This window comes from Aphanomyces invadans (genome assembly GCF_000520115.1).
Source record: "Aphanomyces invadans strain NJM9701 unplaced genomic scaffold supercont1.29, whole genome shotgun sequence".
NCBI lineage: Eukaryota > Oomycota > Saprolegniomycetes > Saprolegniales > Verrucalvaceae > Aphanomyces > Aphanomyces invadans.
In genome coordinates, this window is record NW_008580174.1 from 246,222 (window position 1) to 257,765 (window position 11,544).

Here is an 11,544-nt window from a genome sequence, read left to right on the forward strand (position 1 = left end):
AACGACGGCATGAGGTTGCGGGCATCATCCAGTCCTCGTTGTATGTGTGGTCGTGCCGTCGCATCGGCATGCAATCGCCCGTTGGATTTCGTGGGCAGAGCAGAAAAAGGCGGGAATTCGTTTCAGAAGTTGCATGACCCTTCGGAGCGTAACGGGTGCCTCCTGACCGAGGCAACTCCTCGATCCACCAGCCGTTCATTCGGCCATGAATTCTGATGGGGGGCGTCGCCCCTTTCTTCGACTTCTTCCCACCCGGCGCATCCACCACAGATTGCGACTTGTGCTTTCGCACCACCTTCCTCGCTCATGCCGTCCCTACATCACGAGCGAACCGTGCGCTGAATTATTGCTTGACGTTATCACAAACTCGAAACGATCGCGAAAACGTTCCCGGGCTATCGCCGTATCTTATCGCTCTAATCAACATTCAGCCTGCGCCACGGGGTGTGAGGGTTACCATGGCGCATGCAATCCACGAAGTCGACGCGTTCGACGCGTATGAAGCTGCTGTCGCGCGGCGTCAAGATGCTGCGCGTCGACGAGTTGGTCGCCTTGGTAGGAAGCGACAGCATGCGCGAAAGGCTATGGAAGTTGCCGAAACTGCAGCTCAACTTGCTGCCACACTTGCCATGCGAGAGTTGGACGCAGAGTGCCAAGCAATGGAACGTGTTTGGCGGGCAAGCGATGCATTGAGAACATACGAGGCGGAGCAGAAGATTTACCAGCGAAGCGCAGCTCTTCGCAAAGTGGCAACGACAGCGCATTTGGGCGAGACCACACCGGGTTTGCGAGGGTACAAACGATGGAAAGAACTGGACAAGCGTGTGGAGAGCTTCCATCAACGCACGGAGCTGGCCAAGGCAGCCGCGGACCGCATCAACCAAGCGGCGAACGTTCATGCCGTGAAAAGGTGCAATCAGATGTGCCGAATGCAAGGAGAGTCACACCACAGGCTGAACTTCAGTCGTAGGACTCAAATTTCGCAAGCAAACCGAGTGTGGTGGGCTCACAAGTTGGAAGCAGCGGTAGCAGCTCAGAATTGCACGACCATAGTTCACATCCTGGAGAATGGTGGAGATCCAGACTTCGAGAGCTGGAACGGCATGACGCCACTGCTGTGTTGCATTATCCAACACCGCCACGACCTATTGCGGCGGTGTCTCGAACTTGGTGGCGATCCAAATGTCGAAACGCAGGACGGAAAGACTGCCCTTGTCGTTGCCATCGTAGCCGACGACCTGGCAGCCATTCAAATCTTGCTTGAACCCAAGTGGAAGTGCTCACCGTGGAACGAGTCAAAGCAAGGCGGGGTCACAGCGCTCTTGGTGGCGTGTGAAAAGGGGCGTCTGGCTGCTGTCCAAGTTCTGCTAGCTCAGCCAGGTAGTTCCAGTCAGGTATGCCGACGTGGCCATTGAGACGACGGCCGACCTTCTATGTCATAGATTCAAAAACGAAACAATGCTCATGGCCTCACGCCTCTCATGCAAGCTGCGAAAGGGAACCATCTCTCGGTCGCTCGGCTCTTGCTGCGACACAACGCCAACCCTTTCGTTCACGTACGACTGCACGCCACGACGAATTGTAGCCTCACGTTTGTAACCCCACGACAGTGCAAAGCCAACCGGTCGGCTGCGGACCATGCTCGGGCCTATGGTCATCTTCGAATGGAAAGGCTCGTCGCGCGAGGCAACGAGTTCAATTTGGATCCTTCCACTCCTCCGACATTTGAAGAGCGTAACGAAATCGCTGCGCTGGAGGCACTTTATCGAGACTTGGACAGGAATCTCAGCGATCGCTCCATGGACAAGGTTCTGGACGGACTGCACGATGAAGGGCTGATCAGCCCCAGCCACGAATCCCCTGTCGGGCACACGGCTTTTCTCCTCGCATGCGCCAACGGAGCTCTCAGCACGGTGCAGTTGCTCATGCAGCGCTGCCTCTGGACGCAGACGAATCGTGACGGCGTGACAGGACTCCTGGAAGCTGCCAGCCGTGGGCACTTTGACGTATTGCTGCATCTGGTTAGTCAGGGCGGGAACATGAACCACCGAGACTTTCAAGGGCGCGATGGGTTCTCACGCTTGCACGATGGAGGCCACCATGAGATGCTGCACTACTTTCTCCAGTACAAGGCATCGAACAACAAGGCAAGCGAACAGGCGTGGCTACCGTGGTGGCAATTGAATCCTACCCCTCGCGCAGGCCCCGCGTCGAGTCCATCGAAATCCCCTTCGAAACCATCGTTGCAGCCGCTGCCCGTTGCTTCGCCCGTGCATTCACGACCGATGTGCGCCCAATGCGTCGACCGCCACGCGGCGAAGCAATGTCGGTCCTGCGACATTCCGTTTTGCGACCAATGCTACTGGCGTTTTCACATGGACGCGCGTCGACGACATCACGAGTACGACATGTTATTCCCCACTGCTTGTGTCGTTCCCCCAAAGGAAGACCACTTTCGTGGCTGGCAAGAACTGCACGTTCTCTTGACACGCGAGCCCGCCAAGGCCATGAACCAAGAGCTCCAGGCGATTCGGAAGCAAGCCAATGCGACCCGTGATGAACGCCACATGGCTACAATCGAAGTGAAAGCGGCAGCGTCGGCACTGGCCATCGGTGATAACTCCGGCGAGAGGTTCGTCTCAACCAATCTATTGTAGGAGGCGCGGACGAAGCCGCCCTGCAGCTGGTGGCTGTGTATCGCGACTTGGGCAACTTTAGCCAAGCGATCGCGGGCTTGCGGGAAACAGAAGAGATGGCGACCCCTCGCCTGTCGTGGCAGATCCGACGGGCCACTGCGCAAGTGTATTTGGTACGAAAAACACGACTTCTGGGAGATCAACTCAAACGTGGTTGAAGGCGCAAGGCAAACCTGCGGACGCAGTGACGATGTACTTTGCAGCACTGACTGCTCGTCTCAACGATGTAGCGGTTGACCACCGCGATGTTCAAGACCTTCTCGACGAATTCTACTGTGCCATGGTGCGCACTCGAACCATGCATGTCCCCTAACTTGCGAGCCGCTTAGGACAATGCTGACATGCTGGACGACGCCGTGACCATGGCAAAGAGCGTCCGCGACCTTGCCGTCACAACATTACCTCGACGACATTCCTTTGTCTCGACAACAACAACAAGACTGGACAGCCTCACGCTACGCCGGGAGCAGCGCGCCATGTTGGCCGAGGACAAAGCGACCAGCACTGACCAAGACAGGTGTGGCCGTACAACATCCAAAGCGGAACATCACAAACTGTTGTCCAGGAGGACGTCGTTGGAGACTTGTGTTGCTCTGCTTCGCGACGCAAACATGGTCGACATCGTGACAGCGCTCGGCAAACAGCTCCATGTGTCCACAACGCTTGGGTTGTGGCGAGACATGCAAATGTTCAAACTCGTCGAGCGACGATCCGAAGCGGCCAAGTCGACAGCCGCTCGGATCGTGAGAGCGATGCCAGCAGTCCATTGCATCCCAGCATCCATGTCCTCCAAAGTGGCAGAAGCTTTGCAGAATGCTCAGTGGGCGAGTCCGCACGACATCGTTGCGACTTCCGAGCGCGTGGTGGTCGCCTCTCTGCACCAAACCATGTTCCTTCCTTTCATTCAATCTGGTGAAGGACAAAGGTACATGACAGCCGATCTATTGTCCTGCTGCAGAATCGCTGTCGTAGATGGCTTGGCAAGCAATCCCAGTCTCCATTTCCATCCAGTATCGACGGCTAGCACGCATGATATCATGACGCGTGCTCATGGTCTGTCGCGTGGTCGACGGTACTACAGCAATCCCACGCACCACACACGACGTGGTCACGCCATGGATTCAACTCTGCTCCTCGTCAAGGAGACCAACGTTGTTCTCGGCAACCTGGCTTGTCAAACATGCTTTCGTATGCGTGTTCTGTCCGGAGCCTGTGCGCACTGCATCGACCTCGTCGCCTCGGAGCTCGCATTCTTCGGACACGATGTCTTGATAGGTCATGCCTTTGTTCAAACCCCGCACTAGCATGACGAGTTCATTCCCGCAAATCGGTCCCCCATGACGTTTCAACTCCACGATGTCTCGACGCGAACGCATGAAGCGACCTGTCTTGTTCTCGCAACGTTTTCGTGCCGTGTGCCTACCTCCATCGACCCTTCCTTGTGCGTCATGAAAGGAAGACTGAGCCCATGGTGGAATATGGATATGAGTGTGCGAGCACGCTGAGCTTGTCGTTGTCGGCGGCGTTGCCAGAGACGAACGTTGCCATTGCCCGTCTTCACATCCACGACTACATTTGTATCGCGTTACCCGTTGAGAGCATTGTTCGCGAAGCCACGGTAGGAAGTACCATGAGAACAGGATTCCATGACATTCAATGTAGTTTGACCTGTGTGCCTACAACACTGCATGCTGAGCTGCAACAGCATCGATCTTTTCGTGGACGTGATGGAGCTCGCCGCAGATCTCGGCAACGTCGTCGTGCAAAGATTCCCTGTCGGCCTTGGACCCAACTTGCAGAAGAGCCACCGCGCCAAGGCGAGTATCAACGCCGTCGATGTCCTGACGGAGGCCGCTGATATTTTGGTGCATCTCGCGGCGGAGCCCGTCGATCTCGCGGCGGAGCCCGTTGATCTCGCGGCGGAGACCGTCGATCGCGTTTAATATCGCTTGAGTTGAGGCCATGTCTAACGTTTCAATAATGCCATGCGTTGGAGTGGTGTGACGTGTGCGGTTGCTGCATCGTACCGCCCTTTGCGCCGTCGTCGCCTTATGCCGCACGCGCTTTTTACGGCACATCATCGTTTGTTGCTACTTGCGCAGTCCGCCGCTGTTTGGAAATTGGGATTGCCAGACTGGACCCCGTCTAGTTCAACGAGCTTACCCGAGACAGGACGAGACTGCAACTGTCGCACATGGGGCGACGCACCGACCGGAAATGCCATCAGAACACACCTGGTTGAACTGTCCATGGCGGGGGAGTGGCGCGTTTGCGACCATGGCACGAGGCAACCTGCGAGTGACAGCGCACTCAAGTGTGGTCCGTGGGCTGTTAGTTCGACAGCCTCGCTCAAATCGTCAGCAAAACATGGGCGAAGCGTAGAGCAGTCTACCTGGACGTGCCATCAAAACGCAGTGCACTTGTTATCCGTGTCAACTGCGGTAGCCGCCGACCTTTCCATGGCAATGGAGAAGTGGCATGGTGTGCCAATGTCGCCATGCAAGTGCCTCGCAACACAACGTCCATCAAGACTGCACGTGCACGCATGCCACGCTCGCTCGACTACTGAAACACCGACATATCGATGTCATTCTGCACGATGCCAGCCTGTGTGGTGGATGGTACAGCACAGTCGACATGGATGTCCCGAGTCTTCGCTCGCTGGTGCCAGTCATGGGGATGCCGATTCGTCACTGGCCCTTGCGCATTGTCATCACAAGTTGCAACTCGACAAGTCGTAGGCGCGTCAAGACTGCATCCTGCGCATCGGACCTCCCATCGGTTCCGTGGCAATCAAGCGCCACCTAGACGACTTTCGATGCCCTCCGCATGCGACACAGACTTGCTGGTTGGACATGCGTACCACCGACACCCCCGTTTTTCTTATCGTCGGTGTATTGAAGCGAATCATCTCAACAACTGATGCACAATTTCTTGGATCAAGTCGACGAGGTTCCGGCATTGCAGAGTCGTGTTTAGTGCCGTCTAGAGCACCACTCAGTGAAGGACAAAGGCCCGTGGACGTACTTGCAATCGGTCGTTCGCGGGCCGGATGGAGCGTACTCGCAGCCATTCGTGGTCCTGCGCGCACCACTCAATCAGATCCAATTCCCCTCGATCGATGAAAACAAAGTGCCATGTGCTTACCTGCCCGTACTCTGAGCTCACTTCGACTTGCACGAACACTTTGTCGTCGGGCGCTCCAAACGTGAGCGACACATCCATTCCACGTTGAACGCACACAACACCTCTACACACGCCCGGAGAAGTAAGATCCTTTCTTCGTATAACCATGGCGTCGATCGGCATACTCCTTTGCGAGAATGTCCAAATGAGCTTGCAGCTGCGCCATGTTGATCGCACGAGCCAATGTCTCTCGCAGGAGGAACGGCACGTCGTTTTCGTCGACGGCGATTTCGATCAAGTCGGTAATGTCCAACGTCGGCGGAATAATCTAGGTCCATTTTGGGTTGATGGAGGTCTCGAGGTGGGGCGGGACCTGCACTTTTTCGAGCTTCAACGAGTCGACATCCACGACAAGGCGGACTTCGTAGGCACCCACTTGCACGTCAAAGTGCGTTGCTTCCACTCGCAACACGCGCAGCCCCGTCAGCTTCTCGACAAGCGATTGCATTTCCGAGTACCTGCACACCCGTTTATTGCGACAGCCAATATTTCCTCGAGCGATTCGAACCATCGCACCATTGCATCATGCTGTTCAGATTTGCACACTTCTTGGCTTGTTCGAGCACCTGGACGTCCCCGGCTTGCCGTGATGCCTGCAACCCCCGTGAGGACGAGATTGGGCATTTTCACACCAGACACGTACATCTTGGCGCAACTTGTCGAGGGTTTGACGGGCCTGTTGGACTTTGGCCGTCATCTCGAGCAACTTGTCGTTCAACGCGAGCTCTCTGTCCTGGTCATTCTTGACCCCCGCGGCCAACTGCTCCTCAAGTTGTGCACTTGACTGTTCGTTGTTGACTTGCACGTTGAACGCCATCTCGAGGACCGTCTTCTTTTGTATGTTGAGCTTCTGTAGCCTCTTCCACTCGTCGCGAGCCATCGCGTTGGCCACTGCGATGTCTTTGGCGTCTGTTTCGGCTTGTTGCAGCGTTTGTCGTGTGACCTCAATTTGATCTAGCGTGTCCTTGATCTGAGTTACCGCAATTTCGCGCTCGTGGCATGCAGCCCACAGCTGCTTCTTTCGCGCAAGCATGACCGCCCAGGACTCGGTCACGTTCATGTTCGCCAGGTGCTCAGTTAGGCTCTTCAACGACGATGTAGCTTCGATGTCGCTTATGACTTGGGCTTGAACTTGTCCGAGCAAAAACTCGCGCTCGAGCTACGACAGCGATGTTTCATTCAGCGAGTACAAGGACAAGTTCTACCTCTACAATATTTCGGCGCAGCGACTCCAGTTCATCCTGGTCAACGTTGTTTACATCATCGCGCAGGTAGTCCGACTTCAGCACCGACGGGACTTGGCTACAGCGCACCCATGAGACCTTCTTCAAGAGCCGTCAGTACCTTGCTCCGTCCATGATGTGGCGGCAAAGCGTACGTTTTAATGGGTGATTCGTATCCGGAATCCCAGCGGATTTATCCGGATATCCCCTGAAAGATTGCCAGCTCTCGAGATGGAAAGGCGAAGCGATGCCGGCTCGAGTGGCGCATCGCTCTACGCAAGCATTCCACTACTTCCACAACTGAAAGACTATGGATATGTACGATCAACTACATCAGGAAGCGAGAACGTGTCCCCGTCCACTGCTCAAGTCAACGGTACGTCCTCATGGCGTTTCAAGCGGAGACTACTGCATGCTGTCGTTCACAGGTATATCCGTGACCTACGAGGACCATGGTGGCGTGTGGCAATTCCTATCGCCATCGTTGAGCCAGAGGCTCCCCTTGCGTGGAATTGTTTGGAAGAATCACTTGCAGTCGAACAAGACTATAGACCGCCTGCATGTCAACTTCCAGCAGTTAGAACCGTCGTCGCCCGTGGGGGGAACGACCAGCCTAGTGCATTTGTTTGTGGTCAAATGCGAGGACATGGAATCGTACAAGGCAAAAATCAAGCCGTCTTTATCGTCATGGGTCGACCGCATGGCCCTCCAGGGCCACGAATGGCTCGTCCTGTACGTTCCGCTGGGAACGCAAGCTCCAACAACGTTGTCATCGTCGTCGGTGGCGCGAGGTCTAGGGCTAGGCGCGTTGTCTCAATCGTTTCGGGACTCATCCAAGGTCTACCGCAAGATCTTTGAACGCATGAAAAGCGACTTTGCCGACAACCGATCCGACAAGTCCAAGCTCGACCGATTTTGCAAGATCGACGTGCTCGACGGGAGTAGTGGGGTGCCTGGCCAGCAGCAGCAGCACGAAAGCCAGTGGTCGGAGGTCCTCATCAAACTCAAGGCGTGCATTATGGACGCGTTCGACGTGCGATGCGCAGAGTACGAAGACCAGTTGCGGGTGTTGGACGGCAAGGTGTGTTGCTCCCCCTTCTTCCGTTGCATCCCAGCTCCAACTAGCGTGATGCCTAGCGCGCGCTGTCAGGATGGGACTTTTGCTCGTTTCTTCAAGTCAAGGAGAGCTTGGCTCTGTTGTACATCCAGGCCACCTTGTACGATGATTCCCTACGACACGTACGATCTCGCTTCGAGACTACCCCGCGGCTCTTGTAAGTGCAGCATGATCGAGTAGTACGACGAGCTCGATGCTATCTATGCCGGCTTGGATAACCAGCAGCCCAATCATGTCAAGGTTGACCTGAACGACCCAATCTTCACCTCGACGCCGGTACGCTTTTCTCGATAAAGCAATGCACCGCGACGTCACCGCGGTGTAGTTTGACTTAGACATGACAATGGTGCGGATGAACATCGCAGTCAACACTGCGTCCGTCGTGCATGTTCGGTTGTACTTGTTTTGCCGGCAGGTCACAACTCTGTTCCTGATGGAGTCGTACGTCGAAGTGTGTCGCCGCGGGCTCCTCTTCATTCCGCAAATGGTCAAACTCATGAAAGCGCTCCTTCTCCCGACGGTTGTCGCGTCCGAATGGGCTGTCGGGGCCGCGCTCGCACTGTGCGTGTCATGTGAGCCCGAGACCTCCGGTAGTGCCGCAACACCGGCGTCAGCTATGGCCCTGGGCGATCTCCTCTACCTCGCTCGACGGTATGCAAAAGCGCTCGACCTCTCAACAACATCACCACTGTCAACCACGCCCTGGTATCCATTGAAATCCCGCGCTGGGCGTGACGAAATCACGCAATTGGCTGCGATCCAGTACGCAAGAGCCGGCCGCGTTCGACTGGCGGCATACCTGGCTGCCCAACAACACCCGATTGCAGGCACGGACGACGCAGCTGCGTCTCCACTTCTGGTACAACTACACCAGTACGAGAAAGACCAGTGGTGGATGCTCATGCATGAGACACTCGTTCGGTTCATGTCTGCGGAATTGAGCCAACGCACCCGACGCGTTCACAACATTGTCGATATGGCGTTGCACTGGCTCCACCTGGACGCCGCCGCCACTGTGGACGAAGGGTCCAAGACTGTGTGGGGGCTATGCCTTCAAGCATTGGCTCGAACCGCCACAGACACAGCGTCGTCCGATGTCGTCCATGTCGTGTGGACGCATGTGTTTGAGCCGTCGGTAGTTGTGGTCGAGGTATGGGTGAACGACTACACCAGTATTTCGCCGACTGAATCATCGGTGTAGTCGTCACCTTTCAGTGTGCGGCTGCAAGTGGTGGTGAAGAATGCCCTGTGCGTCGACGTCAGTGTCCAAGAAATCGTTGTCACGTGCGATCGCGAAGACATGGGCGACGACTGTTTGACGCTGGACGAGCTGCCTCGTCCAGCTCCTGGCCAAAGTTATATGCGGTCGTCCACTAGCGACATGATGGACACCATCGATAACTTTACTGCGTTCTTGGACTCAGGAGACAGCCACACGCCGTCCAAGGCGAGCCCATCCTTAGAGCGCACTGACACACAACTCGACGATCACGTTGTATCGTTGGCTTCAACGCCAGCGGTCCTACGTGCGCGCGCCCTGACGACCCTTGACGTCCTCGAGACCACACTACCCCACGGACGGTACAAAATCCGTCAACTGCAGTGTCAGTTAGCCCACGATGTGGTGGTCTTGCTGCCGTTGGACGAACCCGTGGCATTTCGTGTTGGTCCGGTCTACATGAGTTCCATGTCGGTCGACATTTTGTGTCCACCGATTTTATCCCCTCGGTCGTCCACACCATTGACCGTCGTCGTTCGACCGCATCAAGACATTGTCCGAGGCGGTTCATTGCGGCTGACTGTGCGAGGCGACCACTTTCACGTGTCGTCCTCAAGCCCAACGCCATCTCACCAAGCCAGCGACGCAACATCCTCCGTCATCGTGGTGCCGCTGCCGATATCGCCACCTCAACAAGCCGACATGACGTTCGAGTTTACTCTGGCATCGACTTGGGATGTGTGCGGCATGCTCGACGTCAGCGCGGTGTGCCACGCTATGGTTACGTCAAGCAGCTCCGACCAGACTCAGTACAACGTGACCTGTCACGCGGAGATGCAACTGGCCATCATGCCGCTGGTGCATGTGACGACGGCCGTACGCAGCTGCGCACGAGACTCGCTGCGTTGTGTCCAGGTCGAGATTGTTGCCAACGACAAAGTCGCCGTCGAAATCGACCCCTCCCGGTACGAATGGCGTGTCGATGTAAGCGGCGACAGTGCAAGCCTGGCAGCAAGTGCTCGGGGAGCGAACCTGCTCGCGAACCAGGCGCACGGTTGTCCCGGCCTCAGCGTAAGCTGTTTTCCCCTCTCTATGTCAGACGAGGCAATTCCGAACGACGACGTAGATTGTAGCCAACCCGAATGCCCAACTTGAGAAGATGGTACTTCAGCCGTCCGGAGTGTGCCACGCGGCATTCCTGGTCGACGTGACGACCGAGTTCCCTGGAGATGCTGCCGTTCTCATGACGGTATACTGTTCGCCCATTTGGAAAGACCCCCGGACGAATCATGGCGCCCTTCCACCGGTGCCGATCGACACCAAGGTATGTATTGGCCTGCCATCACCGTTGTATCGCCTGGTGTGTTCACCCGGTGTGTCGACGGCAACGCGCACAAAATGGACTGTGTTTGACGTGGAGGTGACACTCCCTCCCACCGCGACCACAGTTTGGATCGGCCTGGACGAAACCACCCAACGAAGCTGGGTGTGTGCAGGGCCAACCGTGCAGCGCGCGCGATCGACAGTGACCTTTCACTTGCGACCGCTGCACGTGGGGCGGGTTGCGTACCCATCCTTTTCGCTGAACACGCGCGATCCAAGTAACGTCACTTCCGCAGTCGCTGCCACTCTCGTGCACCAACAGCCACAAGATTCCTATATCCTTGTCGTAGCTTAAGAATAGCCACCAGGAGGGATGTGAAGCATTCGTGTTACAGTAGATCCTTGAGCCGTTGTCGACAGCTTCCACCGATAACATAACCAGCGACTACATATCTCGGCTGCACCGAAACACGTCCATGCTCGATGCGTTCGTCGTGTACGTCGGCATGACAACGACGCGATGAAGAATTGATGCTGTGATTTGGTTGGCCGAAAATTGATTCGTACTTCGAAGTATTAGACCTCCTGAAAATTGATAATGTTTACTATAAGTGCATACACATAATACATACTGTCCGTTTGGGCAAAAGGAATCCTTTTTTTCAAACTTCCATAACTTTTACACCACTAGGTTTTTTCTTAATCCCAAGATATATTCAAATAGAGGAGTTTAACCTGGGGTGCGTGAGGGGTTTTATTTTACCTCCAAAACATTTATCC

At 55.7% G+C, this 11,544-nt stretch overlaps 4 protein-coding genes across 7 annotated transcripts; 2 read left to right on the forward strand and 2 right to left on the reverse strand.

The window, feature by feature from the left end:
- Positions 1 to 410: 410 nt before the first annotated feature.
- Positions 411 to 4,699, forward strand: H310_11016. Of its 2 annotated transcripts, XM_008877550.1 has the most exons (10): positions 411 to 910; positions 971 to 1,394; positions 1,443 to 1,556; positions 1,611 to 2,613; positions 2,658 to 2,809; positions 2,857 to 2,979; positions 3,026 to 3,213; positions 3,262 to 3,621; positions 3,669 to 4,314; positions 4,359 to 4,699. In XM_008877550.1, exons 1-9 carry the CDS (start codon positions 459 to 461, stop codon positions 3,718 to 3,720), a joined length of 2,868 nt encoding a protein of 955 aa, XP_008875772.1. In that variant the 5' UTR covers positions 411 to 458; the 3' UTR covers positions 3,721 to 4,314; positions 4,359 to 4,699. The 2 variants fall into 2 exon arrangements, with proteins under 2 accessions (XP_008875772.1, XP_008875771.1); XM_008877549.1 differs by having other exon boundaries at positions 3,262 to 4,314.
- On the reverse strand, positions 4,373 to 4,777 carry H310_11017 (hypothetical protein; the record flags this gene model as incomplete). The annotated part of the gene is made up of 1 exon (XM_008877551.1): positions 4,373 to 4,777. One exon carries the CDS (start codon positions 4,775 to 4,777, stop codon positions 4,373 to 4,375), a length of 405 nt encoding a protein of 134 aa, XP_008875773.1.
- Positions 4,778 to 5,544: 767 nt separating this feature from the next.
- H310_11018 lies at positions 5,545 to 7,255 on the reverse strand. 2 transcript variants are annotated; one of them, XM_008877552.1, is made up of 9 exons: positions 7,227 to 7,255; positions 7,088 to 7,184; positions 6,526 to 7,041; positions 6,399 to 6,475; positions 6,196 to 6,340; positions 6,008 to 6,150; positions 5,844 to 5,946; positions 5,724 to 5,777; positions 5,545 to 5,681 (listed from the first exon to the last, which is right to left on the reverse strand). In XM_008877552.1, exons 1-9 carry the CDS (start codon positions 7,238 to 7,240, stop codon positions 5,604 to 5,606), a joined length of 1,227 nt encoding a protein of 408 aa, XP_008875774.1. In that variant the 5' UTR covers positions 7,241 to 7,255; the 3' UTR covers positions 5,545 to 5,603. The 2 variants fall into 2 exon arrangements, with proteins under 2 accessions (XP_008875774.1, XP_008875775.1); XM_008877553.1 differs by having other exon boundaries at positions 7,088 to 7,255.
- Positions 7,256 to 7,314: 59 nt separating this feature from the next.
- On the forward strand, positions 7,315 to 11,220 carry H310_11019. 2 transcript variants are annotated; one of them, XM_008877554.1, is made up of 7 exons: positions 7,315 to 7,481; positions 7,534 to 8,186; positions 8,243 to 8,344; positions 8,403 to 8,498; positions 8,548 to 9,372; positions 9,424 to 10,512; positions 10,568 to 11,220. In XM_008877554.1, exons 1-7 carry the CDS (start codon positions 7,337 to 7,339, stop codon positions 11,117 to 11,119), a joined length of 3,462 nt encoding a protein of 1,153 aa, XP_008875776.1. In that variant the 5' UTR covers positions 7,315 to 7,336; the 3' UTR covers positions 11,120 to 11,220. The 2 variants fall into 2 exon arrangements, with proteins under 2 accessions (XP_008875776.1, XP_008875777.1); XM_008877555.1 differs by having other exon boundaries at positions 10,575 to 11,220.
- The last annotated feature ends 324 nt before the right edge of the window (positions 11,221 to 11,544 follow it).

Excerpts from the sequence above, each read along its gene's own strand:
- H310_11018 (XM_008877552.1), bottom strand. Across the intron at positions 6,476-6,525 it reads TCGACAAGTTGCGCCAAGAT|GCATCACGGCAAGCCGGGGA; the intron begins GTACGTGTCTGG and ends CGGGGGTTGCAG. Across the intron at positions 5,778-5,843 it reads TGAGCTCAGAGTACGGGCAG|GACCACGAATGGCTGCGAGT; the intron begins GTAAGCACATGG and ends TGGTGCGCGCAG.
- H310_11019 (XM_008877554.1), top strand. The coding sequence starts at position 7,337 with ATGGAAAGGCGAAGCGATGCCGGCTCGAGTGGCGCATCGCTCTACGCA. Across the intron at positions 8,187-8,242 it reads TGCGGGTGTTGGACGGCAAG|CGCGCGCTGTCAGGATGGGA; the intron begins GTGTGTTGCTCC and ends CGTGATGCCTAG. Across the intron at positions 9,373-9,423 it reads CGTCGGTAGTTGTGGTCGAG|TCGTCACCTTTCAGTGTGCG; the intron begins GTATGGGTGAAC and ends TCATCGGTGTAG.
- H310_11016 (XM_008877549.1), top strand. The coding sequence starts at position 459 with ATGGCGCATGCAATCCACGAAGTCGACGCGTTCGACGCGTATGAAGCT. Across the intron at positions 1,557-1,610 it reads ACGCCAACCCTTTCGTTCAC|TGCAAAGCCAACCGGTCGGC; the intron begins GTACGACTGCAC and ends ACCCCACGACAG. Across the intron at positions 2,810-2,856 it reads CCACTGCGCAAGTGTATTTG|GCGCAAGGCAAACCTGCGGA; the intron begins GTACGAAAAACA and ends ACGTGGTTGAAG.